The 26,572-nt window shown below is 41.8% G+C and overlaps 4 protein-coding genes across 7 annotated transcripts; 2 read left to right on the top strand and 2 right to left on the bottom strand.

Moving 5' to 3' along the window:
• Window positions 1-412: 412 nt before the first annotated feature.
• On the bottom strand, window positions 413-8,713 carry eif3s10 (eukaryotic translation initiation factor 3, subunit 10 (theta)). Of its 3 annotated transcripts, none has more exons than XM_047603031.1 (22): window positions 8,536-8,713; window positions 7,173-7,363; window positions 6,959-7,095; window positions 6,688-6,851; window positions 6,016-6,215; window positions 5,705-5,913; window positions 5,447-5,618; window positions 5,260-5,364; window positions 5,069-5,167; window positions 4,860-4,976; window positions 4,537-4,722; window positions 4,071-4,418; window positions 3,873-3,977; window positions 3,671-3,784; window positions 3,446-3,568; window positions 3,203-3,356; window positions 2,895-3,079; window positions 2,669-2,751; window positions 2,008-2,588; window positions 1,755-1,902; window positions 1,511-1,659; window positions 413-737 (listed from the first exon to the last, which is right to left on the bottom strand). In XM_047603031.1, the coding sequence occupies exons 1-22, from the start codon at window positions 8,582-8,584 to the stop codon at window positions 568-570; spliced, it is 3,789 nt and encodes a 1,262-aa protein (XP_047458987.1). In that variant the 5' UTR covers window positions 8,585-8,713; the 3' UTR covers window positions 413-567. The 3 variants fall into 3 exon arrangements, with proteins under 3 accessions (XP_047458987.1, XP_047458988.1, XP_047458989.1); XM_047603032.1 differs by having other exon boundaries at window positions 413-734; window positions 8,536-8,712; XM_047603033.1 differs by having other exon boundaries at window positions 1,755-1,887; window positions 8,536-8,712.
• Window positions 8,714-10,284: 1,571 nt separating this feature from the next.
• Window positions 10,285-14,812, top strand: dennd10 (DENN domain containing 10). Its single transcript, XM_047603786.1, has 10 exons — window positions 10,285-10,465; window positions 10,552-10,606; window positions 10,862-11,058; window positions 11,164-11,243; window positions 11,333-11,481; window positions 11,771-11,882; window positions 11,969-12,069; window positions 12,772-12,879; window positions 12,958-13,052; window positions 13,138-14,812. Exons 2-10 carry the CDS (start codon window positions 10,561-10,563, stop codon window positions 13,303-13,305), a joined length of 1,056 nt encoding a protein of 351 aa, XP_047459742.1. The 5' UTR covers window positions 10,285-10,465; window positions 10,552-10,560; the 3' UTR covers window positions 13,306-14,812.
• Window positions 14,160-18,581, bottom strand: sfxn4 (sideroflexin 4). 2 transcript variants are annotated; one of them, XM_047603787.1, is made up of 14 exons: window positions 18,413-18,581; window positions 18,219-18,284; window positions 17,798-17,854; window positions 17,690-17,716; window positions 17,530-17,584; window positions 17,391-17,416; window positions 17,245-17,298; window positions 17,099-17,161; window positions 16,904-16,975; window positions 16,713-16,803; window positions 15,979-16,094; window positions 15,804-15,889; window positions 15,086-15,203; window positions 14,160-15,003 (listed from the first exon to the last, which is right to left on the bottom strand). In XM_047603787.1, the coding sequence occupies exons 1-14, from the start codon at window positions 18,449-18,451 to the stop codon at window positions 14,926-14,928; spliced, it is 948 nt and encodes a 315-aa protein (XP_047459743.1). In that variant the 5' UTR covers window positions 18,452-18,581; the 3' UTR covers window positions 14,160-14,925. The 2 variants fall into 2 exon arrangements, with proteins under 2 accessions (XP_047459743.1, XP_047459744.1); XM_047603788.1 differs by having other exon boundaries at window positions 16,904-16,972.
• An 868-nt stretch (window positions 18,582-19,449) lies between these two features.
• Window positions 19,450-25,613, top strand: prdx3 (peroxiredoxin 3). The gene is made up of 7 exons (XM_047603120.1): window positions 19,450-19,585; window positions 21,258-21,369; window positions 21,739-21,880; window positions 22,935-23,070; window positions 23,267-23,370; window positions 24,084-24,249; window positions 25,433-25,613. Exons 1-7 carry the CDS (start codon window positions 19,550-19,552, stop codon window positions 25,481-25,483), a joined length of 747 nt encoding a protein of 248 aa, XP_047459076.1. The 5' UTR covers window positions 19,450-19,549; the 3' UTR covers window positions 25,484-25,613.
• The last annotated feature ends 959 nt before the right edge of the window (window positions 25,614-26,572 follow it).

Below are 26,572 nucleotides of genomic sequence, written 5' to 3'. Positions count from 1 at the left end.
TTGAGACACCACCACTGATTGCAGCAAGATAGAAGCACAAACTGGCTGTAAAGCAAGACCATTGGAATACTCTAAGCATGCACATCAAATGTTTCTTACAGGTTTAAGAAGCATCTCGGATGAACGGCAGGAAATCAAAGTGGCCGCTGTTACAGGAGTGGTAGGTCTGTCATAATAGAACATCTATGCGAGGTTTAATTATTTAAAAGAGGCAGTTGGTGATAAACTGAGTTTGCATTGGTTGGAGCACACTGATTTTCAGTCTAGTCCCTTTCACTTCATCATGTAAGGTTAAAACACTCCTAATGTTTAAGTCCACACGAGTTCATTGGTTGATGGTGCTCTAGGTGTTGAGGAAACTGCAGGAAGTCAAAAATAAAGAAAGCTAAATAAATCCCCAGAAAAAAAAAACTACTGTTTACAAAGATTTAATTCAAAAAGGTATTAGGCATGAGTATCAAGCTTATAGCCGTTAATTCAGCGCTGTGTCCAGCTGGCTGATGGGATACTGAGTATTTTTCTTTTGCTAATAAACCAAGTATAATTGAGTGAGGTGGGAGTTGAGGCTCAGCGGCGAACGGTGGTCCAGCCGTCATCGTCCGTCTCGTTCTTTGTGCGACGAGGGTTGTCTTTGTCGGTACGCCAACCCTTCTCTCCTTCGGGCTCCTTTTCTTTTTCTCTGGTGCGGTCCCTGTCCTCGCGCTTATCATCACCTGCACGACGCCAAGTGCCACCTGCTGAAACATAAGATGCTCATTAAGACAAATCTAAGGAGGACATGTGAAATTAATGGGGAAGTCACTGAGAAGTTTGTGCATTTGTCTGAGTAACAGTGACCTCTGCTGGCCGGACACCTCCACGACATATCCAATTATTTTATTATAGACAGGTGAAGGTTCACAAGCCTTGAGATTGGTTTCATTTTGTGACTTAAAGCTTGTTAGGATTACAAATTTAAAAAATCATAAGTCCTGCACGTTTAGGCCGACTGTCATGACAATCTTTTTCTGAATCGCAGCTTTGAATCTAGGTAAGAAGACAGAAGCTAGAGCCTTTTTTCATGCGTGTAGACGCCTGAATACAAACACAATGATGTCATGGCATCACAACATCAGGTTTGCAACGATTCTGCATCACATCTGCCTGTTATACTATGATATTGTTGGGGGGCTAGGTCAATATATAATGTAACTTTGCCAATACGATGAGCTAAAAAGGATCAGCTTTGAACTGTATAAGGAGCATGATGCCTATGCTCCGCCTCATGCTTCTCTGACTTCTGTGGCAGAAACAGCGCCACGCACAGGCCTGGGAAATGTATTGCAGCCTTTCTACAGCTAGATGTGATCTGTCTTTACAGAGAAATTCTTGAAATGATGGCAGGGGGGAAAAAAGATTTTTTTTTGTATGTGTATGAACACGGCTTTAATTAGACAAATGAATGTAGTTACCGGTTTTGGATCTATGCTTTAAGTAACACCAATATGCCAGTAAATCGTACTCTGCATACCGTCTTCTTCTCTGGGTGGAACTCTTTCCCGGTCGTCCCGTCGCTCACGGCGTTCAGGGCGGCGATCGTCACGGTCGGCGTCGTCTTTGCGGCTTTCCCTCCAGCTGCTCGTTTCCTCTGTGCCTCCTCTCCTCCAGGCGCTCTCCTCTCTGTTGTGAACACAGCGACAAAACTGAACGTGACCCACTGCTCTGTGAAAATGAGATTACGATATCCTCTGCCGACTTCGGTCTGTCAGACCCACCTGTTTGGACGACGGTCCCTGAAGCGGTCGCTGGATCTTTCCTCTCCTTCGCCGTCCTCTGCGTCATCGTTTTCGCCACCACGGGGAGGTCCCCAGCTCTCCTCTCGGGCCTTCTCCCGCTCACGCCAGCCACCTGCAACAGTATCGCCTTTTCTTATTTATAAATACATGACTGCCACTCGTCGAATAAACTAGTTGACTAGTTTATTCGACAGTGTGATGTGTACGTTTGCAGCTGCAAGGCTCCTCTAACCTGGTCTTCCCAGGGGTTTCCAGGGCTTGGCATCATCACCACCACGGCGTGGCCCATCATCCATGCCTCTCCTTTCATCTCCTCCTCTTCTGGGACCCCAGTCATCATCAATTCCACGCCTAGGACCCCGGTCATCCATACCTCTACGAGGAGCTCTGTCGTCATCGAAGCCGCGTCTCGGACGATCGTCATCAAAGCCGCGTCTGGGACGATCGTCATCGAAGCCGCGTCTGGGACGATCGTCATCAAAGCCGCGTCTGGGACGATCGTCGTCGAAGCCGCGTCTCGGGCGATCGTCATCGAAGCCGCGTCTCGGACGGTCGTCATCGAAGCCACGTCTGGGACGATCGTCATCGAAGCCGCGTCTCGGGGCACGGTCTTCATCTCCACCCCTCCTTGGACCACGGTCCTCATCTCCACCCCTCCTGGGGCCGCGGTCGTCATCAAACGCTCTGCGTGGAGGACGGTCATCGTCAAAGACGCGGCGAGGTCCTCTGTCATCTCTGCGAGGACCTTCTGCTCGCCTGAAGGGCGCCTCTTTCTCCTCCTTGTCATCTTCTCGGCCCTCCGCTCTCCAGTCCCTGAGAACACAGGCACTGTTAGAGCACCCTACTCCAGTTCACTGGGGTTATAAAAAGCAGAGTAAAGTTATAAAACACACTTGTCGGGCACAGGACGACGCCATTCGGAATCGCCTCCTTCTGTGCGCTTCCTCCATCCTCCCTCTTCCTTCTCACTCCAGTCCTGAAAAAAGCAAAAGATAAAATCAACTATTAGAAAAAACATGAACAATGAATATTTGGAGGAATGAAAAATAAAGGTATTACAAATGGAAATCACACTTCATATCATCACCATGTTACGCCGTGACTAGGAGTTAAACGAACCTTGGTGGCTTTCTCCTCTGTTGGGCCCTTTCTCTCCTCCTCGCGGCGACGCTCGCGCTCCTCGATCTCCTGCTGACGAGCGCGCTGCTTCCTCTCCTGCTCCTCCAGCTTGCGGAGACGCTCCTGGTACTCCCTCTCCTCCTCCTCTCGCTGCTCTTGTTCAATGCGTTCACGCTCCTCACGCTCTGTAACGGCAATAACAGGCATCACATTCTGCTCTGATAATAGCAAAAATAATGATCCAATAGCCTCATTATTCACTTTTTGTCCCACTAAAAACTTAACCATCATCTGTGCAAACTCTTCACCTTTCTTGAGCTGCTCCTCGTGGATGCGCTGCGCCTCCTCCTCCTTCTGGCGGTAGTAGTTGTTACGCCTGTCCTCTTTGCGCTGCCTCTTCCTTTCCTCCAGTCGCTTCTTCCTCTCCTCCACCATACGCTCCTGGAATGCTTTCAGTTTTTCCTTCGCGGGGAACAAAGGGGAATCTGAAACCACCGCTCGAGTGGAGCCGGTAGTCGGCTTAAGTTGACGGACGGAGTAAACGCTCTCACCTCGTAAATGAAGCTACGGGCCGCGGTTATTTTAGACAGGAAGTTTTCCTTGTCCTCCATCATCCTGGACATGCGCTTCTTGTGCTCCAGAGCCTTCTCCCGTTCAACTTTCATGTTACTGATCTACATGATGAAACAAAAAAAAAAAAAAAAAAAAAAGTTGTTACACTCCTAAATACTTAAATTTCCTTAATCTGTATATGTAACTTTTTATTCCCCACATACCCTCTCCTCCTCCTGGAGCTCCCACAGTTCCATGTCCTTGATACGCTGCTCCTCATAAGCTTTTTTGATGAGAGGAATCTCCTCGAGGCGTTTCGCCCTCTCGAAGTAGTCAATCTAGAGAGAAGTGTAAAAAATATATATATATTAGTATCCAAGCGACATCCAGGTTGCCGTTTATTTAACATTTACATCACGCATTTACCTTCTTCTCCTGGTTCTTGAGACGCTCCTGAAGCTCCTTCTTTTCTTTCTCCAGCTGCTCCACCTGTTTGGCCATAATGAAGTCAGGATCCAGCTCCTCCAGGTCCTGTACAAAAAAAAAAACATTTGTTAGTTTCACCTTAAAAAATGTAACTTATATAGAATTTAAACTAATCCAGTCATCTTGGCGTCATTTTACCTCAATGTCAATATCCTTGAAGGCCTTGGCACCGAGTTCAGTCTTCTTGATCTGCTCCAGTCGTTCGCGGACCGTCTTCTTCTTGATCTGCTCGTGCTCCTGCATGATGCGCTCCTTCTCCCTCTCTTTGGCCTCCTGCCGCAGACGCTCCTCTTCGGCCTTGCGAACCTTCTGCATCTCAGCCTCCCGCTGCTCCAGCTCTTCCTTCTCGCGCTGAATGTTGAGGCTCTCCAGGCGCTCCTTACGCTCCTCGATGGTCTGCCTACGGGCCAGGATGCGCTGGTGATCCTTACGGGCGTTCTTCAGGTAGGCGGCGATGGCCTGCTGGTTCTGCTCCTCGCGTTCTTGCTGAGAAAGATGAAAGACATCAAAAGATTTTAATACCCCAAAGATACACATATTAGTATTATGTGCATGTCAAAAGGCCCTTGGCTCTCTCTCTTAGTTAGTAATAGGGTGGACTCACCAGGATGGAGGCAGGCTTAATGACCTGGATGGCTTTAGCCAAGGAAGACGACATCGCAGTCAGCTGATTCCTTATCTGCTCTGACGGCATGTTCTGTAGGAAAGGTCCAACAGGAGCGTCTTCTTTGGTCGAATAGTTCAGGTCTGAGCCAAAGCTCAGCGTTTTAGAAGAGTGGTCAATTCGGACCTACAAGAAAAACAACGACAACAAAATGTTAAATAAGTCAAAAACAGTCAGAATATGCATCACTGTGTTACCTATTTCGTTGGGACTATCGCGCACTGGCGTCCTAACTGCATAATCTCTACTGATGTTGGTCTTACCTGCAGATCACAGTGCCGTGCAGCATCCACGATGGAGCGCTCCAGCTGGAAGGCGTCCACGAATGGAACCAGGGAGGCCAGGCGGCTGAACTCGATGCTTTGATAGATCTGTGCAACCTGATAACAGACGCATAAAAAGAAAAATGAGCTTACAACCATTCCCGGGGTAAAGGTGATTTTAGAAATATTACCAAGAATAAAGGACTCACCTGCTGCAGGAGCCTGAGGATGGTGTTGTTCTGCAGGTGTGGGACGTACTGCTGCAGATCAGCTTCCTTCTCAGCCTGGTCCCTCACCCAGTTCAACACCTAGGAGGAAGGTTTGTTTTCATGAGCTCAGTTAAAAAACAAATAAAAATTAAATAATACAAGCTACAATAAATGTGAATTCATAAGTATACCTTGGTCACTCTTCCACTCAGCTTCAGAGGATGGAAGTCTACCTCAAGCCAGTTGTAAAGTTCTTTCACATCAGGTACCACATACTGCAGCAGGTTAAATCTCACCTAAAGCACAAACCACAAGTCAAGAGCCATTTGAACTTATTATTATTAATGAGCACTTAGAGATATTGCTCTACTCTCTCACCATGTCGTTGATGAGACTCTGGCGGGTTGGGGGAGACTGCAGGCCCAGCAGGGTGGCCAGTCTACGGTGTTTCTCCACAATGATGCCATCCATGTCCAGCAGCCGAGCAATGTCGGTGCGCTCGGGAGTGATGGGAATAGACAGCGTGGCCAGGAGGACTCTGGTGGACATCCTGAAGACCCAAAGTAAGTGATATTAACTAAACAATCACCATAAAATGTTAAAAAAAAAAAAAAAAAAACAGCATGAAGGACATACCTCTGCATCTCATCTTGGGTCAGATTCTTACGCATCTCCCTAGACAAGTGATAGAGCCGGTGGAGGGTGCAGGCGTGGAAGAGAGCATTTCCAGATTTCCAGAACACAGTCGACACCTTGTTGTAGTAGTTGGCCATCAGCTGGGGCTTAGGAGGCTTCTTGGAAAGAGCAAAGAGGCCGTGGATGTCCTCAACAGCCTTGAACGCTTCCTGGAAGAGATAGGAAGAAAAAAAATAATAATTTAATACACAGGCAACACATATTCTATTTGTAATAACTAGGCTCGTAGTAAGAGTGTCAGTCAGACGAACCTGCCAGAGCTCCATGCTTATGGCGCTGTCCAGCTGCACCAGACGTGTCTCCAGGTGCATGGACTGGCTCTCGGGGTTGTTAAGGTTGATGGCGGTGCTCTGGTTGTGGTGGCGCTGGATCTGACCCAGGTGCATGCGCAGGTTGTCGCAAAGCTTGCGGAACTCTGCTTTCCTGGTGTACTGGAGGCAGAACTTGAACGCTGCAGGAAAAAAAAAACGAATAAGACTTTAATTATGTCGTTTAAGAAAAAGCCTTCGTCCCAGCCAAAAGAAATGTCCAACATTTGTGATTATTCATCTGAAAAGGGACTTAGAAGTTCTATTTACTTTCCTCTGAGACAGTAACACATGCTGCACCAGCCTTATCTTGCAGGTTAATCTGGGCCAATGACACTCTTTAGGTCTCAAAGACTCACTACAGACAAACTTAAAACCTTTAATTCTACAATGTGTTGGTTATTCATTCAAAAATAATAACTAATATTAATATTCAATTTTCTTGTCCTTGGGTAGGTGACAATTTAACTTAATTCATCATAAAGTCTTATGTTCGCTTCAGTAGGACAGTTAAATACAAACACAATATCAAAATACAATATCTTACTAGTTTGTTATTATTAATTTTATTGTAGCCTCTCAATGAGCTTATATTTAGGAAATGTGTGTCTCTACCTTGCTGGGCGATGTCATGGTACAGGCGCTCCACCTTGGAGTTATTTCTCAGCAGGTCCAGGCACTGACGGTAGGACTCCCACAGGAACTTCACCCAGGGAGTGAGGAGCAGACGATCGGTACGATCCTGAGTGTCCTCCCCACTCACAGCGCTCAGGAGCACACTTCAAGTCACAAAAAAAAAAAAGCTCAACATTAATAATAATTCACCAAATTTTTGAGACAAAAAAAATAAACAATCCTACAACATGGACGAAAGGGACAGTCTCACCTTTCTGGAGTCTGGATGTTGTCCAGATCTTCGATGTCCAGGACCATCTGCTGGGACTCCTCCTTGGCCGTCTCAGTCTTCTCCTCTGCCAACTTCAGGTAAGCTCTGACCACATCCTCCAGAGATTTGATATTCACCTGAAAGCAAGGACAAGAGATTACACCTGATCTGTGGGGATAACGAAGGCCTGTTGTGCGCTGTTGCCTTTACACACCTGCTGGCAGATGTTCTTGTATTGGTAGAGACCCTCCTTGGCCAGGTGGCTCTTGCGTAGGTCCACGCAGAGCTCCAGGTACTTGAGCATAATGGGCTCGTGGATCTTCTGCCATGTTCGATGTTTCTTGCTCTTGATGACATCGTACAAAACGTCCAAGGCTGGCTGCTTCTTGCCAACCTCAAGAAACTCTGGTAAAACATAATAGCAATATAAGTAAATTATTTAAGAACTTTAATTGTCATTGCACACAATTAAAAACAAAAGTCTAGTCATAGCTTGAGGTCAAGTGTTTTTAAAATCTTAGCAATTACATTACCAGTTGTTCATCCATTGTCCATTTTAATTCCTATTCCACACATGTCTTTGTATTTCTATTCTTCTTCTACATATTTTTCAGTGTTATGATCTTTTGTTTTCAAATTTGATATTTTTCTTTTTAGTTTAAATATATCCTTGTCCAATTCTGAGCTGCTGTGACAGGGAAATTTCCCATGCGTGGGATAGATAATCAATGTCTTACGTCTCCTCATATACTGCAGTATATCAGGTGTCAAACATATGGCCCCCGAGGGTCTAATCTGGCCCGTGGATATACATTTGCCAAGAGCAAAAAATGAGATTGAAGGCATAAACTGCAATTTGTCCAATAAAAGTGACTGCTATTCCTCAGTTTCACACAGTTTTGGTAAGAGATGTGGAAATAAAACCACAATCAGACACAGATCTAAACTGAAATTTCACTTCGTTTTTCTTAAGTAATGTCTTGGTTGTTCATTGCATGTCTTGTAACAGTACAGCTCATTAAATGTAAACACTTTCATAATGTTATACTTCGCACTGAAACAAAGGAAAATATTAGGATTTATCGTTATTTATAGGCTAATACGTTATTATATTATTGGTCCGGCCCCTTGAGATCAAACTAGGCTGAATGTGGCACCTGAACTAAAAATGAGTTTGTAACCCCTGATATAAAATCTCACACCAACTTAAAACAAAAAGAAAGAAAGCGAAAGAGGGGGACTTTAGACGCCATGCTGCTTACCCTAGATTTAAATGTGGTTGTCACAGTTAGGCCCATATCGGAGCTTCCGTGAATGTGACATTAGCATCAAGTTATAGCACCGGAGATTTGACAGTTGCAACTAGAGAGTGTCGTTAACGTTATAAAACGCCTATTTGACATATATCACGTTTGTACAGTAGTGGTAATTTGAACAAAAAAAAAAAAAAAAACCCCACCGGCTAGCTACACACAAGCTACAAGAAAGCGCTTTACCTTCCCCCCGCCATTCCGGCTAGCGTTAGCAGTTAGCATGAGCGTGTGCTACATCCCGTGAAACATAACGTCTCCACTCACCGTTCGCTCGTTTCAGAGCATTCTCTGGGCGCTGGAAATACGCCGGCATGTCGGTGGCTTTCTAGTGAAACTCAAAATTGACTGACTGTGAGAGAATTTTGAGAAACTTCACCAGTCCATCAAAGCCACGCACTCACCCTGGGCAACGGTGCAGGCTGGGAAAGGAAGAACCTCGTGAACGGCCCGGCTAGGGTTGCCACGTCCGTAAGCGCCTATCCCCCTATCACAGCATGGACCGCATCCGCAGTAAAGCGAAAAAATGAAAAACAAAAAACGTGTAATTCACGGGAAGATTTAAAGATTCATATGTGTAAGTATTTTGAGATTAAATACAGTTTATCCCAATGTTACAATCTTACAATCTTGTGAACATAACACAACACTGGATCATCGGATAGTTGCCTGATACATATAGAATGAATGAATGAAACTTTATTTAAATACACAAGACAAAATACAATACAGAAAATATATAACAAAAAAAAAAAAAATTAGTTGACATGTATATAAACATTTCCAGCCAGTGAAAAGTCAGCTCATTGCATAAATTTAAACATTAGTTTCTTAAAAGTGCGTTGAATGTGCTCACTCCTACAGTGACAAATATCTGGTTGGCACTCATTGTTGTATATGTTGTATTTTTAAAATATAGATGTTTTGTAGCTTGACCACAAACGAGCGGTGTAAAGCGCCCATTATTTCAAGCTAGGCCTTATGTTGGAGATGTGATGCTGCGTGTTGCACTTTCTTACATAGATAGATTTCCTATGGTCAAAAATGATCTTCTTTATTAATACTGTGATGTCATCTGCAATGGTACAACTACCACTGCTTTTTCTATTGGGTGTGCTACCAAAGGGAAGTGGGCTAAATGACCAGATCGCATGGTGCAGAATGACACTTATTACAGTGTGTATACTGTCTCTGTGTCTCTGTTGGACTCCCTCTGTTTTTTTTTTTTGTTTTTTTGTTTTTTTGTTTTTTTGTTTGTTTTCATTTGAAAGAGAAAGAAAAGAAATAACTTCAGGCACACATAATTGTGAACAAATGTTAAAGTAAATATTGCCACTGTGTTACAACAACAGCTTCACAAAAAGCGTGTTTTAAAGAAACCTGGCATCTCTGGGAGTGTAAAGTTCCCGTATGAGCGCCATAAGATTAACGGACGGTGCGTTCATGAACCCCTCGACAAAGCACCAATAAAACATAAAACATAAGGCGTCTTACGGTTTGATCAAAGATAAATAAATGAATATCTTCGCATCTACTAGAAAAACATAATTTAAATCAAATGATTTAGATTATTAAGTTTTAATTGCCTCTCTGGTTTTCATTGGTGTTGACATCCAAATTAAAAACAATATTGAAAAAGTCAATCACAGTGTCTACAATTCTGTTCACATAGAAATTAAGAGGGAAACATTCCTGACAGACCTTACAATATAAAGCTTTATAGTCTATTTTCAGAATTGCATCAGCGATTTCAGTGAGGGTAATATTGCTACGCTAGTTTATCTTGAAGTTATCCCTTTGGTACTTGCAACAAGAAATTCCAGTCACAAAAGAAATAAGTAGTTAGTTAGTAAGAAAGATGAAACTTTTTTTGAATACATTTCTAGTTTATATTGTACCCGAAGTCTCGAAGAGTAGGCTGTAACGTTATTCAGTTGCGTTGTCATTCTTTCAATTACAGTGAACGCACCGTAATCGCTAAATGTGATTGGCTGCGAGCTGCGTTGGCTCCTCCCCTCGCTGCTTTGCCGTCCCGGAAGAGGGAAGAGATTTTTCATAGAGAAGAAGGAAAGTCTGTTGACAGCAGGAATTACACCCAGGCCACTGGCGACTTTTATCACATTATTTTTTGTTGTGTCAGCTTAAACCTGCCCGGCATCTGATTCTGATATCTCGACATCGCAAGGAGCCTCTCAAGGTACTTCCCAGTCACATTTTGCGTCCTCAGATGGAAATGGCTGGTGGGTTTCTGTGCAGTTAACTTGTGGCTATGAACTCCTGCAGGTATGGAATATGGCAACAACTGAAACGCAGCTTATGTTAAGCGTCGGATTAATCGGTGAGTTTCAGTTCGCTTGTCGTTTTTTCTCGCTTCTTGGCGCCACAGACTCGTTGGAGAATCACATGACACCAGTGTGACCATAAAAGTGTCCCTCAGCAGGGCTCCGTGTCCCTCAGTGGTCCATTCCTGCTGCACGTTTGGACCCCCCCAACTCCCCCTAACATGGCACAGCTTTGCTCCCAGGAAGTTAAATGAATGCATGTCAAAAAAGGTTCATTCACGATGCTTTGTTTTGATTTCCCCCTCATCCAGAGAAAGATGTGAATGGAGACACATTGTGGGTGTGGTGCTATCCGTCCGTGAGCTCTGAGCTGAGGAAAGTCCTACTCAGCAAGTGCTGCCTGACGCAGGACACCAGAGATTTCCACACCTTTGTGTTTGGCCAGTTCGGTCGTACCTGGTACTACATCACCACAGCGGAGGTACAGGAGCCTACAGCACTGAGCAAGGTACACGATTATATGGGTTAAAGTATCTGTAACGATTTAATCGTCAGAGCTCACATGAATTTAATCAACAGCTTTACATTTTTGCTTCTGTCTGTCTCTTTTAAGGTCACTCATTTTTCAATAGTGGTCACAGCAAAAGACTTCAACCCAGAGAAATATGCCGCACTCAGTAGAATACTCTGCAGGTAATAAGTGTTTGTGAAGGTGATGTTTTACTTGAACAACCGGCATTCGTTTCCTCATTCAGTTGTGTTTTTTTGTTTTTTTTGTTTAGGACGTACACCAAACATGGCAGCCCAGTGAAGATGATGGAGGCCTACATCGCCGTCCTCACCAAAGGGATCTGTCAGAGTGATGAAAATGGCTCATTTCTCATTAAGGACTACGATGTTCGGAAGGCGTACTTGGCCGGTTCAGTCAAAGGTGGGTTTAAAATGCACATTTCTTTTAATTTTGTATATTAAATGATTAATTAAAATAATAACTGTTAACAAAAACCTTCAGTATTGTGTGCAATTGGTGATAATATTAACTACAGAGTTATTTCCATTATGTGTCAATTATTAATTGAGAGTTTTGTCTAAAAAATGTCAATAAATGTTGATAAAAGTTAACAGAAGCACAGCTTACATTACTAGTTGGAACCAAAACCAGATTCTTTCAGAGGTTTATGGTCGGCTTCCAGTTATCTCCTCTGTCTCTTCTGTCTCAGATGTGGTGTCTCAGTTTGGCATGGAGACCATCATCCTGTACACCGCCCTGATGCTGAAGAAGAGGATCGTCGTCCATCATCCCCGGATTGAAGCGCTGCTGGAGTTTACGAGGTTGATAAAAGACGTTTATCGCCAGCTTTTAGTGGGAGATGTTGTTACGTGTTGGTAACTTTTTTTTTTAACACGTTTCTCCTCAGAGTTCTGCCAGCTCTGACGTGGCACAGGAAAGACTGGTCCATCCTGCACCCGTATGTGCACCTGACCGACACTGAGCTGGAGGATTTAAGGAAATGCCCCGGTGAGGCTACATTTTCTAATTAACAGGAAACCTTTATGCCAGAGGTCTTAGGCAGGACCCTCTACCTACTATATGTGTTATATATTAAACTCAGCCTAGTGCTGTTGATAAATATACATTATTATTCAGTATGAAGCTATTCAAATAATACACAGGTTCAAATATATATTTTTTTTATTTCAAACATGATCAACAGCAGAGTGGCTGTGCAACTGCTGTAAAACATAAACGGCTTCTCTTCTGCTGATATTGTAACGTGCATCTGGGATTTCACCTGGGGACTGAACAGGCTCTCGGCCAATCACAGGGAACCTGACAGAGTCAGCGTGTAATATGCCGCCTTGTGATTGGCTCGGCAACGATAGGGGCGGGGCCTACTGTGTAGAGAAGCTTAGATTGACAGGTCTAATGTGGCGTTCAGTGTGTAACGGTGCGCTGTTGAGACACCTCCTGTATCACTGCCTCAATTTATCCCTTCACTAAAATATGTTGGATTCACGTTAATGTGTATTTAAAGAAATTTGTATTTGTGGGGGAAAATTAAAAAAAATATATATATATATGAGGGGAACCTGCAGTTTCCTCCGTTGCTTTATGCTCATTTCATTGGAGATTAGTCACCATCTGCGCTGTCATCACTGCGACCTAATGGTGGGAATGTTCCTCATTTATGCGTCAACGTGTTTGTTGTTTTCTCTGCAGGATACGTAGCGGGATGCGTCGATCCGGAGGTGAGCAACAGATCGGACTTGTTCGATGTGTTCGTGAACCTCCCAGACGGCGTCATCACAGTGTCCCAGAGCGCCAAAGGTAAACAGCACGTTCAAAGTGAAAGCAGTTCCTCTCTCTGAGCGCGTCCGTTCCCTGACGCTCGCTGTCTCACCACAGAAGCCATGGCGATGGGGAAGTTGCACAAGGAAGTCGGCCAACTCATCGTTCAGTCGGCGGAGGATCCCGACAGGTCAGAAGGTCAGGTGATCAAGGTGAGAGACCACTCAGGACACGTGGGGGTCAGTCTTCCTCAGCTCAACAAATAAATACGCAGTCTAACAAGTTGACCGTTCACAGGACATCTCCCTCAAGACGAAAGAGATCCTCGCCAACCTGGCCGCCCTGGCTGACGAGTGTGAGGACTCTAAGATCACTCTGGAGAGTTTAAAGCAGCATCACTTCCCACCGGCAACCGAGAACTTCCTCTATCATTTAGCAGCTGCCGAGCAGCTCCTGAGGATATAAACGTCTTCTCTACGTCGCGGGACGTCGCAGCCAGTGGACTCGGGCTGCGCTCCAGTGTAAGTGTTGGTATGGTTTTTCCGAAAAAGACACTTCCTTTACAGTAACGTGAGGAAGTAACGCGTCATTAGGTTCGATCTGCGTTGTTGTGTGAGGCGATTCTCGTACTGAAAGCAGGATCACAGATTTAGATACATTTGGCAAAAAAAAGACGGTTTAAAGTCGACAAATTCCACGAAAAGATCAAAAGCAAATGAAACAAAGGCGCGAAGTTGGGACACAAATGTGTATTAATCCGCCACAGAATGTAGTCCCTCCCAAAAAAAAAAACGCACTCAGCTGCAGTCTGGGTCGTGTTTGGTGGATGTTTTCAGAGCCCAGCTGTCCCACAACGTTACTGAGCCTTTTGGAAAAATGAAATAATGAATCAGTTTTCTGTAGAGACCCCAGACAGTATTATTATTATTATTATTATTATCATTTCAGATATACACCGATAAGCCATAATATTAAAACCACTGACAGGATAAGTGAATAACATTTAAAACACCTTGTGATAAGTCGATGTACTACCCACCCCCCCATAGTAATGACACAGACACTTCAGGAACGACTCAAAAAAAACATGAAAACGGTGTTGACCTGGCCTCTAAATTCACTAGATCCAAAACTGATCAAGTGTCTGTGGGTTGATCCACAGAGGCCCCTCAGACACCACTGATCACTAGTGCAGTGTTGGATTATTTCATGGCATTTGTTAACAACATGAAAACTAACAAATAATCCTTTAACGTTAGTAGTTATGGACGATAAGGAGCTACAGTTTGTGTCTCTGATGTCGTGGAGACTTTTTTTTCCCCAGCTGGAGACCTCTGTAAAGCTTCCACCACAGACCTTGTTCATTTCTCATCGTAAAGAGTCCGATTCCAGATGTTTTTGTTTGGGTTTTCTTGCAGCCAGCACAGCTGAAACAACCCGGACGTGAAGAGCACTTATTATAATCAAGTTAGTTTATAGGAGCTGCTTCTCTGTGGTTATCCGGTCACAATTGCAGCAAGAAGTTTCGCAACAGGTTCGAATTTATCATATTTAGGTTTTTTTTATAACAACATTAGTGCCACACACACACACACACACACAACTAAAATACAAGCAAACTGTTTTGTGCTGGGAGGATTTTTCAAGAAGAGGTTTATAAAAATGTCCCTAATCAGTCATGAAATAATAATAATTGACGCATTGTCATTGATTTCTGTTGTATTACTTGTCTCACTGATCAGGTTTTGTTCTTTTTTTTTATTGATTATCAGCGTTGTGTTACAGTTGAGTAAAACCACGTTGCCAAACAGATGGTTTTGTGCCTCAGTATTTCAGATAAGACGGCGAGTGTAACACGAAGAAATGTTGGTGTATCTTTGGAAACTAAATGTATTTTCATGAATTGGTGTAATATTTGCTATTATCAACAAATACAGCTAATGTTCAAGTTAAATAAATTTACTACCAAAAAGCTGCGTGTTGCTTCGTTTCTAAAAAATATTCCACACGAACTCTTCATTCGTCTTTCGAGTCTGTTCCACGCGTTGTGTTTTTCTGACGACGATGATGAGCTGAAGCTGCTCCTCACACTCCTCTGTGGTAGAACAACTTTGTGCTGACGGTCGCGGCCTGCAGCTCCTTCTCCAGCATCTCCCTCTTTATCTGCAAGACACGCTCGGAGTCAAACTAGTTCATCACAGGGAAAACATCAACGGATCTCCACGATTTGTGCGACGGATCTCACCGTTCCCAGCTGTGGGAAGAGGCCGAGCGAGACGGGAAGCATCAGGGCGAAGACGAACACGCCGCTGACGTTACGGACGGGAGCGACGAGCAGAGAGTTCCTCTGGAAAAATCTTGTTCTGGAAAAGAAACTCTATTTGATCCAGATCTAACGGGGAGAGATTTTGTCTCGGTGTTCTCTAAAAGAGAGCTTTGCCAGTTTATTCGGTACACCAGAGAATAAAAATACATCCTAATATAAACATCCTGCACTAAATCTGTTCAGTTTATGTCAAACCAGAATCAGAAATGTGGTAATTCAACTTTATGATCACAGTGGAGGAGTTAGATTGTTGTAGGGCTGGGAGTATCGACGTAAATATCGATAGTGTCGATACCAGGGCTAATATCGGCATCAGATCGATACTAGTGTGACTATTATTAAAAATTAATAAAATATATGTCCTGTGTTTTATCATTAACAACTACTTAAAGGCAAAGTTACAAAGTTATTCAATGATCATGACGTTTCAAGGAAAAAGTGGTGGTATCGGCGATACTAGCCCTGTATTTACTTTGTATCGGATCAATATCAAATTCCCAGTATTGTATTTAAACAAATGCTGAATATCATAACCTTCATGGATATAACAGTGCAGGCCTGTCCTATTCGAATGCACTGGTTTTCACTGGTGTACCTAATGAACTGGCGATTGGGTGCGTTTTTGACTGTTACTGACCTTTCTAAAAGCGAAACCAGCATATAAGGAAGAGCAGCGGTCACACCGAGCAGCAAAGCTCGTGATATCGCAGTTTCCCTCACGGCCTGAGTTGAGAAAAAAATAAATTAATGTATAAACAGTTCACCCTGGCAGTGAGAAGACATCTATTTGTCACATTTCTCCTCTTGAAAACCTTTTCTCCCGCCGCTTTCGAGATGCCGACAGGTTTCCCACTGTAGTCGAACACTTGGATCCCGGCGTCCGCCTCGTCGCTCCTCACGGTTAACACGTTGAAGAAGGCCAAGGCAGCTGGAGGGACATCGAACAAGTTGGTACAGGAACCGCAGCAGAGGAAGCTAATTTAATAGTGGTTTTAATCTGCCTCCAGGTGAAGCTAGAACCCATTATACACCGATCAGCCACAACATTAAAACCACTGAGAAGTGGATAATATTCAAACCATCTTGTGACAATTAAATGTTCTGCTGGGAAACTTTTGGACCTGGCGTTCATTCATGTGGATGTTATTTAGACATGTAGCCCCCACCTAGACCAGACCAGACCCCCCCACCCCCAGCAGGATGAAGTCTGACACAAACACACAAAAACTGTTTAGGAACAACTAAAAAATCAAAATGTACAAGGTGTTGACCTGGCCTCTAAATTCACTACATCCCAAACTGATCAAGTATCTGAGATATGATCCACAAATGTCCCTCCCCTCAACCCACAGGCCCCCACTAACAGCATCATGTTACCAGACACCACAGGACACCCTCAGAAGGAGCAGGTCCATTCTGTGATGTATCACAACTGTTTTAAAGGCTCAAGGGAGACCGACACAATATTAAGAAGGTGGTCATAATGTTATGCCTGATCGGTGTACACAACACTAGTTATGCTACAGTATTTTAGCTGAGAACCCACCTGAGAGTGGGATCGGTAACCATGACCTCAAGAAAATCTGGGCTGGTGGGCTTCTTACACCCAGCCGGTTAACGAGGATCTGAGGAAGGGCCTGAAATAATAATAATAATAATAATAATAATTTAAAAAAAAGTTTTTATAAGAAAGCTGGGAGTTGACTTGAAACATCAACAGAATCAAACAGCACTCACGCCTGCACACGTCGTGTATGAAACTGTCCCAGCGATCAACAGCAGCTCCTTCATAGGCAACTTCTTACCCCGCTGGAGAGACGTAAAGAGAAACAGAACGATGAGACGTTCATATCTCATAAACCTAAAGTGTTGATTTACCGCAAAGTTTAGCTGCTCCTTTTATATTACTGATACGTTTTAAAGACACATCACCTGCTCCGCTGAGGTATTTCTGTGTGTATAGTTGAACCCAGCGCTGTAACTCTGCAGCAGAAACTGAAAGAATATATTTAAACATTTATTATTAATAACGTCGCGGTCGTGTATTTTCATTATTGTGATGAATTTTGCTTCATTACCTGCCAGAACAGAGCAATTTTGACTTGTGTATGTGGTAAAAAGCTGGCGACAACCTGAAAGGAGATTTAACAACCACCAATGAGAACATTTAAATAAATAAATAAAATAAAATAAGAATAAGATATAACATATTAGCCGCACATACCACTGGTCCTGCTATTGGAAATAACGCTGGAAGGAAAATGACAGAACTAAATGTTTATTGATATTATATATGAATTACTTGCACTGTAATAATGAATGAAAAAAACATTTATTAAAGCCTGGGGGGTTACTGATGTTACCTGGAGGGCGGAAAATTAACGGAATAACGGTGCCAGAGTCAGCGTGGACGGACGCCTGTAAACACACCACAGCTTCAGAGAAACATCTGAATCCATGCTCAGTTTATTTATTCATATATTTTGATTTAAGGCAAATCCAGTGTCAAACATCAGTACTCACAAGTGAGAGCATCAGATCAGAGTCATCCTGGAGGAGGAAACAGAGACTTAAAACAATCTGCAGCATAATAATTCATAAAGCTGACGTCCTTCTTGAGCGTAATCTCACCTTCTTGTTGAGTGTCTCTCCACTTGTGAGGCGAGAGTGCGCATTCTGTATTTCGGGCTGAGGAGAGCGGAGTCACGGGTTAAACGTGAGGCAGCTTTCTAATCAGTGCAGATCACTGCAGGGTACAGGTGTCAAACATACCCCATAGGGTCTAACCTGACCCGCGGGATGAATGTGCAATTTTCACAATAAAAGTAGCTGCTATTACGAGGTTTCACACAGTTTTTGTAAGAGTTGTGGACATAGTGCAAAGACATCACTGAGAATTGCACCTCTTTTTCTTAAGGTCATTCAATAGTGCACCTCATTAAATGTAAACACTTTCATAATGTTCTTCTTTGCATTAAAACAAAGGGAAATATTTGCAGTTCTCATTATTTACAGGTTTATACAATGTAATATTACTACTACTACTACTTACATTAGAGGCGAGCAGGTTGGAGGGTTCCAGGAGATCAAACCAGGTCTTCACTCGACTGAAGAAAGACTGCAAAAAAAAAAAGATGAAGTGTACAATTCATCACATCACTATCAGTTAAACTAAACCGAGGAGGCTAATTTCGTGTTATCAATGCATTTGATGCTCTGCATGTTTAAACAGGTGTGCACAGTCACCTGGTCCCGTGACCTCCAGAACAACAGATAAGGATCCATGAGAGCAAAGAAGAAGAAATCAAGTCCCGTCCAACAACACCGCACAGCACATAATCCTACGAGCCTGTATCGCCCATTCACTGTACGCTGTCAGCCACCCATGCTTCTGAGGTCAAGTTCTATTTAGGAGACACTTCCGCCTTCCGTCACGTGATCGGCGTGTGCCGGTTTGTGCTACCTTCCGGAAAGTCGGAAATAGCAGAGACTGGATTTGGCCGAGTTCAGTTTATTAAGACGACACATACAATAAATATAATATTATACGAGCATGTTGTGGGTTTGCTGTTTTAACATCTGACATAAACGTCTCACCATACGTTTTCTACAGATTTCTAGCGAAAACCTATTTTATTATTATTATTATTATTATTATTATTATTATTATTATTATTATTATTATTATTGTTATTATTTCCATCAAAATGAATTTCAGTGCAATGGCTCAGAGCACAGCAGGGATACTAAACAATATGTACTGACATATGAATATAAATTTAAAAACTTTGTATCAAAAATATAAATATATATATATATTGAACAATACCTAATATTTAAACCAGATTACAAAAGAATAACAAATAGTAAAGAATAACAAGTGAGTATCACTGCTGAATTTTAGATTGTGGTCATATTTGGCCACAAGTAGACACCTCCGTCTGTTTTCAGATTCATGGATAAATATATTTATACGTACTGTGTCTGTGAAAACTGCTCCAAAGTGTAGGATTAAATTACTACTATTCCTTATATTTATTCTCAGAAATCCCTGCAAACATCTTCAAAATAGTAATAATGATAATAATGATAATATACAAAGTCACAGTCTAACAGAGCAACGTGTGCACAAGCAGAAGCACCTGAAGGTAACATGCATGACTCTGCACCTTTACTTTTTATTAGGATTTAACGTGTTCCCGTCACAGTCTTCCACCTTTTTCTTTCGGCTCGCAATATTCGGTTCCATGTGCGTGAATATATTTCATTTTATTTTATTTTTTTCCCATTGATTCTTTGAGAATAAATTAAAGAAGATTTACGTTGTGCGTAAATGACGCAATAAGCTCCGTTAACCGCCCTCCTTCCGTGACATAATCCAAGATGGCAGCCACCATAGGAAGACTGCTCAGGACCTCTGTGAGTACAGCTCCACGCGACACCGCTCCCGGTTCTTCGTCCTCAGTGTTTCTCCATAATTCAGAGCTCATTAGTCGGTAATTGACCGGCGCGGACGGAAAGTACCGATGAATTATTTCTCTCTGCGTTGAGCCGCTGTCACGTTGTCTGTGTCGCACATTTGAACCTGAGGACTGAGCTTCCAGGCTCTGCTTCAAACTAGTTTAACCTACTTTAAGAACTACTAAAACAATATTTCACTAGATTTATTTATGTTAAATCTGACTTTCAACTAAAATAACGCAAAAAAAGTAGCATTGTTTACATTTTTTAAAATAAATAAATAAATAAGTAACATTTTTCACAAGCATGCATGCTTTTAAGGTCAAGTTCTAGTTATCAGGTCTATTCTCTTCTATTGAAATGTGACACTAAGCTGAACGAGAATGGAAAGGCTCTCAACAAGTTTAACAACAGCGATTAATTTCTACATTACTTTATTTTTGAATTAGAATAAAATTTTGTTGTCTAAATCCGAAACTAACACATGATCAAGATGGATGCAGCCAGCGTTAATCTTATTAACTAGGAGCCTGTGCATGTTCCTGTTCTGCTGTAACATCATTATTTATCTTTTTAGCACTAAGGAAGCTGGAAGTGAACACCACAGCAGTATAAAGGTTTAATATCTACAGTATTTGAGTGTAAGAGGAGGGGATGCCTGTAGGTTGTTGGCTAATATTGGTAGGAAATAATATGCAAACCCATTAGCAAGGAAGCAACATGTTTACTATTACAAGGTTTATTCAAAATATCTTCTTTTTTTGTTTTTAAGAAATAAACTTATGGGAAGTTTTAAACAAGAAAAAATTCAATCATCTACATAGACAAGGATTTATCGTTTTCATTTTCATATTCAGCAGAAAGCACATTATTAAGTGTGCACGGCTCCAAGGCCTTAGCGTATTTGTTGTGTTCTTGTCTTCACTCCCTGGTTGCAGCACAGCAGGTGTGTTGCTCTGGGCGGCTGATAAAGAAAAACCGCTGTGATATTTTTGCTGCAGTCTGGGGTGTGGCTGCAGACGGTTGACTTTAAAAAAAAAAACATACATAAATAGAAAAACAAAAGTTCCAGATAACAGCGCTGCATCAGTTCCCTTCCAGATGAGACTATTTGTGGAAGTAATCTTTTGATTTCTCAGCTAAGGTTTAACTAGACAGATATGTCTTCTTTTTTACCTGAGGTTACATGTTGATGGAGTTTTTTTTTTTATCATGCAGTGTTGTACTGTTCTTGTTTACATATTTATAGTATAATGATTGTTAGGATGTAGCCTGTGGGGCTGTTAAACTGTTTCTATTATTAATCCTGACCCAAAACAGTAAAAGCTGTGACAATTCAACACCATATAATTCAATAGTTTTACAAACCACAACCTAAAAAATGAAAAGCTTTCTTAGTTAGTTGAAACTAATACTACACTATAATCTTCATGAAGAGGAGGTTAATGCAGCTGTTTCATTAAAGCATCATCACGACTTCACAAGTGGCAGCAGTGAGAGAAAACTAGGCTACATCCTTCATGGAAGATAAATTATTCATCTGTTTTGAGCATGGAATAAACACTCTGAAACTTTTGTGTATTTGTGGATTGTTTTGTTGAATATATATTTATTTTTGTTGTTCTTTAAGGCACGCGTTGCAGCAGGAGGGCTGAAAGCCACAGCCTCCTGTCAACATGGAGTCTCTGGGGCTGCACGAGTCCTCTCCACTCCTGCACTTCAGACTTCCTGTTTCTCCACCAGTATGTACACAACCACAATCACACAACATACAGTCTGGTATCATAGGACGAAGCACACAGTCAGTTTATGATCAGATTTTGCCTCTTGATAGTGTCGTATAGTTGTAATTCCACTAGGTTCCTGCAGCGAACATCAATTTGTGTGTAATTGAACTATTTTTTGGGACAATTTCTGATAATTACACAAAGCTACACACACACACTGTGTTTCTATCTTTTGTGATGTCCTTCCTTTTACATAGCCTCTTACCCTGCATGGAATAACAAGACACAACATAACGCACATCTTCATACAGAACAAGAAGAAATATCCAGATCCTGATACTTAAATAATCTTTTTTTTTTTTTTTGTGACTCCTCTATAATCAGGCTCTTCCAGATGGGCGGCCGCTGTCACTCAGCCTGCTCCCGCTTTTAAGGGCACAGCTGTCGTCAATGGGGAGTTCAAGGATCTGAGCCTCTCGGACTTCAAGGGAAAATACCTGGTCCTCTTCTTCTACCCACTGGACTTGTGAGTTTTTTTTTTGTTTTGTTTTGTTTTTTTCAGAGCAGTGGTTTGTCAAATGGCATGAAGTGGATAACGTGAACATTAAAAGCTTTGTTCAGACTAACAGTTTAAATCTGCTGTGGAGAATATCCAGATTGATTTCAGAGAGTCTGAATAGCCAAAAAAACATAAAATAAAAAAAAACAACATGGACGCCTCAGAGAAGACAGGTGAGGAGTTAGTGGGCCATTGCTAGGGATGTAAAGATGCCTCGCGAGACAGATGATTGGACTCATCACACGTTTGTGTTACATTTTTAACCGAGATAAAAAAAAAAATGAATCGCGATGCCCTTTATAAACAGCAGAGGGTGTAATCAAGGTCTGAGCTCACTTGATCCGTGTCATGTGTCTCTACATAACAGAAGGGATTCTCTTTGTAATTTAGTTGTGATTTATTTATTTGCAAGATAATACAGAAAAAATAACGTAGATGAAAAAAACAACACACTAACTGGGCTTATTCAAGCAAAAAAATAAAATACTCAATCAATAACAAACAACAACATCAACAACAAAGGTAATATGACTCAAAAATGAATAGTGAAAGTGTGGGTAAATTGAATATGAGAGGTTATTGTGAGTCTTGGTCTATTAAAAGGATTAAAGTCTGGACTTCAAATTCAAATGAAAATATGAATTCCAAAGTAACAAACCTCTAAAAGTAAAAGAAAACTGACTTTCTGAGGTATGGCAGTATTTGTTAAAGAGAAAATAAAATTAGTAGTTTTTATATCAAAATAAATATGTTTTTTAAATGTGCATTCATTACATAGTTTGTGTTTTAAAGTTGCATCCTACCTCAGAAATGTGTTTTTTCTCTAAGTAATACTTGTTGTGATGCGACCGTTACGGGCCAGTAGGAATCTACAACAACAACAACTTAAACCCAAGACACTTCACAAATCGCAACAACAAAGTCTAATTGATTACGTATGTTAGTGTTGAATCAAAATGATTAAATCTGTTCTCATCAACCCCTCTGCTTTTCTTATCCTGTGATTTTCTTTCTTTTGCAGTACGTTCGTGTGCCCGACAGAGATCATCTCGTTCAGCGACAAGGCCAACGAGTTCCGTGACGTCAACTGTGCGGTGGTGGGAGTGTCTGTGGACTCTCACTTCACCCACCTGGCGTGGACCAATACTTCACGAAAGGTACATCTCCCCACACATGTGATAATTATTCAGTAACAAGTCACACGGGCCAAAGGTTCAGCTGCTTTCATTCAGTCTTTGAAGGAGGACTTAAATGAGCCTTCGGTAAATGACTGACCTCAGATAGTTTCCCAGCAGCAGGACGTGCTCAGGAGTTGTGGGTGTAATTTATCACCGTTATATTTTGTGTCATCAGGCTGGAGGCCTGGGCAAAATCCACATCCCCCTTCTGTCAGACCTCACCAAGCAGATCTCTAGAGACTACGGTGTGCTGCTGGAGAATCCAGGCATCGCACTGAGGTGGGTTCAACTCTGCAGGAACATGGAAATATCATCATTATTATTATTATTATTCATTATACAGTTTTAAGCATTAAAATGTGTCGCCCGTCACAATCTGCAGGTGTGTATTTATTGTCACAGTGATGCAACATTATTAGAATTAGCTGGTTAAATACTGTGAGGGAGCAAATAGCATCTAACAAATCTGTACACATTTTTACAGAGAGTGTTAAACTACATTAATAGTTCCTTTTTAAAAAAAAAAAAAAAAGGCTCATTTTATGCTGTTTTGCACAAATTTCCTTGCACAAACTTGCACAAATTCATGCTGCTTTGTTTCTATTTATATTTCCATTTTATTTATCTTTCTTCTTGTTTATATAGTTTTTAATTACATCTATACTGTTTTATATAGTATCTATAGTTAATATGGAAAATAATCCAGGAGCCGAGTGCATAATTTCCTTCCATCTCATGCTTCTGTATGGTTGCGAATGACAAGCAAAAAATCCTTGAATCCTCCTCGTAGCTTATATTTATACGTGTGTCTTCATAGAAGATGCTTATTTCTCAAACCAGTGTGAATTTGTAAGACTTTGTGTGAATGGTGAGTTAAAATTGAGAGAGAGAACTGATTTAGTGATGCTTTAATATTCCTGTTTGCCTGCATCATAATGTTTTGCAGAACAATTAAGAAAAATGCCAATTAATGTCTTTTTGTTTTAAATCAGGGGCCTGTTCATTATCGATCCGAACGGCGTGGTGAAGCACATGAGCGTGAACGACCTGCCCGTGGGCCGCAGCGTGGAGGAGACCCTTCGTTTGGTGAAGGCCTTCCAGTATGTGGAGACCCACGGAGAGGTTTGTCCAGCCAGCTGGACCCCGCACTCCCCCACAGTGAGTAGACTTTACCTGGATGCTCCAGCGCCGTGTCGTGGTCCGCTACGTCGCTCAAGCACTCGTTTAAAAAGCCAGTTTAGACTAGAGATGGGCGGATGAAGCCTTGTGATGAAGCTTCTGGGGCTTATTCTAAGCCTCATAGACAGACCAGTGACATCTAGTGGCCACCTGTAATTATAGCAGCCACATCAATCAACTCTCTCTTAAGAGTCTGTGTCAACATTTTGACATGTCAGTTGACTTGAAACTTGACTCGTATATCAAATATTTTTTCTGTGCAGTGCGATCAGAAGTATTTCAACATCAGTGTTTTTGAGATGTGACTGGAAGTTTCACTGGAAACCACTTTTAATATCCCTGGATTTGGATGATAAGTCTTTTTCCCTGATTGTCATTAAGAGAACATGGTTTTAATGTAGCACAGTGTGAAAAGATTCAAATTAAACACTGTAGAGCATAGGTCTTCAATAGGGGGGTCCATGACCCCTAGGGGCCACGTGGAGGTACTGCAAGAGGGTCTTTGGTTGATTAGACATTTTTAGATATTTTTAGCTTATTTGATTCCCAGGTGAAATCTGTGTGTATATGTTAGGTGTGTTTATGTTTAGAGCAGGTGCATGTTGCACTACTGTTGCACATGTTAATGTTGTATGCAACATGATGATAATTCTGTACATTTATAAATAGCACCAGGCTGAGTTTAATTTAGTTTTTGTACAAGTTTTTATTCGAGGACAAGATCTGCTGAGTGGTATAATTCACTGTTACTTCTCTCGTAAAACACTGTTAAGCAGGAAGGGAAACACTGAGCATTTTAATGAATGAAAGGGTGCCAGAGTTTATAAGCGGTCGCCCACTTCCGCTGTTTCATTGTGACGTATGAAGCTTCAAACATCATCGTTCATGTGATCACAACGATACAAGTCTTGACACAACCAATCTGCTGCAATAGAGTTAAACTTTGTAGCTCCCACTAAAACTTACTCACCTGTTGATTATCACACCGTGAATAATGCACCATTACGCTTTTCAGTCGACTCAGCACTAAAAACGAACCGTTTCTCTCCGAGCTGCTGCGTCAGACCTGCCGTTAATTAATTATTCATCCCGGAGTCGTTTGCTTTTTTCCAAAATGTGCATTAAATTTTGTAAGTTCATCTCGTGTGTTTTTGCTTTTCAGATCAAACCGACCCCAGAGGGATCCAAGGAGTACTTCCAGAAAGTCAACTGAGGGCGTCGAGGCTGAAACCGTTAACACGTTTCACATCTAAAACATGTCTACTACTTCTAGCTCACAGTTCGTTACAATGTACATGTTCTTCACAAGCAGCCGAGTACACTATTAAACAAGGTCTTCACAAGCCACAGCTCTTCGCCTTTTGATTACTCTGCGTGATTGTGTAATTGCTCCGATTTAACAAACCCGACGTTCGCCGTCCAAGTCAAAAGAACACTTAAGAGCCCCTGTACATAAACATGTTTATTTCCTCTTTTTACAGCAAGTTAATATGCAGGTTCAAAATGTCTAATCAGACATTGGTACACAACATGAGGTGCCAAAATCAACTTCAGTGGGGGGGGGGAGAACTGGAAATTAGAAAAAAAAAAAACAAAAAGGCATTGCCACTTCTCATACAAGGAGGGTACATACTGTATTTACACAAAATGGGAGGGGGGGAAAGCGTTTGAAACACTCCGCAGCTGTGTGTGTGTGTGTGTGTGTGTCTGTGTGTGTCTGTGTGGTTATGAAAACATCTAGCTTTTTAAGTGTACAGAAACTTCACTTAGTACAGTATGTTTGCAGAAACAAAGCAACGGCCTCATTCCTTCTGACATTCAGAGTTGATGCTTCAGGTTAGGCAATGGAGGGGGGGGGGCAAAAAAAAATTAAAAATAAAAAAAATAAAAATGTGAGGAGGGGGGGGGGGAAATGGCTTACCAGAAGATGTAGAGCCGTTTAAAGCTTTAAATAATGGATGAAATCAAAATGTGACTATACGCTAGAAGTCAACAAAAATTTACCTTTTTTTTTTTCCTTTTTTACATTTTGATGACTTGATGAGTTTCTCGTAGAGAGAAAAAGGAAAAATAACCTGACAGCGCTGACTTATAAAAGAATCTGATGGTCTAATGTTTTGGTGAAAACCTCATGCAATTTTCAGGCAAGATGTAACAGCGCCACCAGCCCCACCCCAAGCACCAAACGAAGGAAAAAAATCATTTCTTTTATTTATTTTTCTTTTTTTTTTTTAAACTGAATGATTTAAAAAAAAAAAAAAAAAAAAAAACACCCTGTAGTAAATCTGTACAACGAAAATAC

The sequence above is a fragment of the Mugil cephalus genome, chromosome 13 (assembly GCF_022458985.1).
Source record: "Mugil cephalus isolate CIBA_MC_2020 chromosome 13, CIBA_Mcephalus_1.1, whole genome shotgun sequence".
Classification (NCBI taxonomy): Eukaryota; Metazoa; Chordata; class Actinopteri; order Mugiliformes; family Mugilidae; genus Mugil; species Mugil cephalus.
Note: the sequence above shows the minus strand (reverse complement) of the source record. Positions and strands in the feature narration are given on the sequence as shown.

What these genes read in the sequence shown, in the direction of transcription:
- sfxn4 (XM_047603787.1), bottom strand. Translation starts at nt 18,451, where the DNA reads ATGGATCCTTATCTGTTGTTCTGGAGGTCACGGGACCAG. An exon ending in TTCCAATAGCAGGACCAGTG is followed by an intron (nt 17,299 to 17,390) that starts GTATGTGCGGCT and finishes ATCTCCTTTCAG; the next exon opens with GTTGTCGCCAGCTTTTTACC. An exon ending in TCTTCCCACAGCTGGGAACG is followed by an intron (nt 15,004 to 15,085) that starts GTGAGATCCGTC and finishes CGTGTCTTGCAG; the next exon opens with ATAAAGAGGGAGATGCTGGA.
- dennd10 (XM_047603786.1), top strand. Translation starts at nt 10,561, where the DNA reads ATGGCAACAACTGAAACGCAGCTTATGTTAAGCGTCGGATTAATCG. An exon ending in GTTAAGCGTCGGATTAATCG is followed by an intron (nt 10,607 to 10,861) that starts GTGAGTTTCAGT and finishes CCCCTCATCCAG; the next exon opens with AGAAAGATGTGAATGGAGAC. An exon ending in AGCCTACAGCACTGAGCAAG is followed by an intron (nt 11,059 to 11,163) that starts GTACACGATTAT and finishes GTCTCTTTTAAG; the next exon opens with GTCACTCATTTTTCAATAGT.
- prdx3 (XM_047603120.1), top strand. Translation starts at nt 19,550, where the DNA reads ATGGCAGCCACCATAGGAAGACTGCTCAGGACCTCT. An exon ending in GAAGACTGCTCAGGACCTCT is followed by an intron (nt 19,586 to 21,257) that starts GTGAGTACAGCT and finishes TTGTTCTTTAAG; the next exon opens with GCACGCGTTGCAGCAGGAGG. An exon ending in TTCTTCTACCCACTGGACTT is followed by an intron (nt 21,881 to 22,934) that starts GTGAGTTTTTTT and finishes TTTCTTTTGCAG; the next exon opens with TACGTTCGTGTGCCCGACAG.
- eif3s10 (XM_047603031.1), bottom strand. Translation starts at nt 8,584, where the DNA reads ATGCCGGCGTATTTCCAGCGCCCAGAGAATGCTCTGAAACGAGCGAAC. An exon ending in TGCTCTGAAACGAGCGAACG is followed by an intron (nt 7,364 to 8,535) that starts GTGAGTGGAGAC and finishes ATGTTTTACCAG; the next exon opens with AGTTTCTTGAGGTTGGCAAG. An exon ending in AGAGTCTCATCAACGACATG is followed by an intron (nt 5,365 to 5,446) that starts GTGAGAGAGTAG and finishes TTTGTGCTTTAG; the next exon opens with GTGAGATTTAACCTGCTGCA.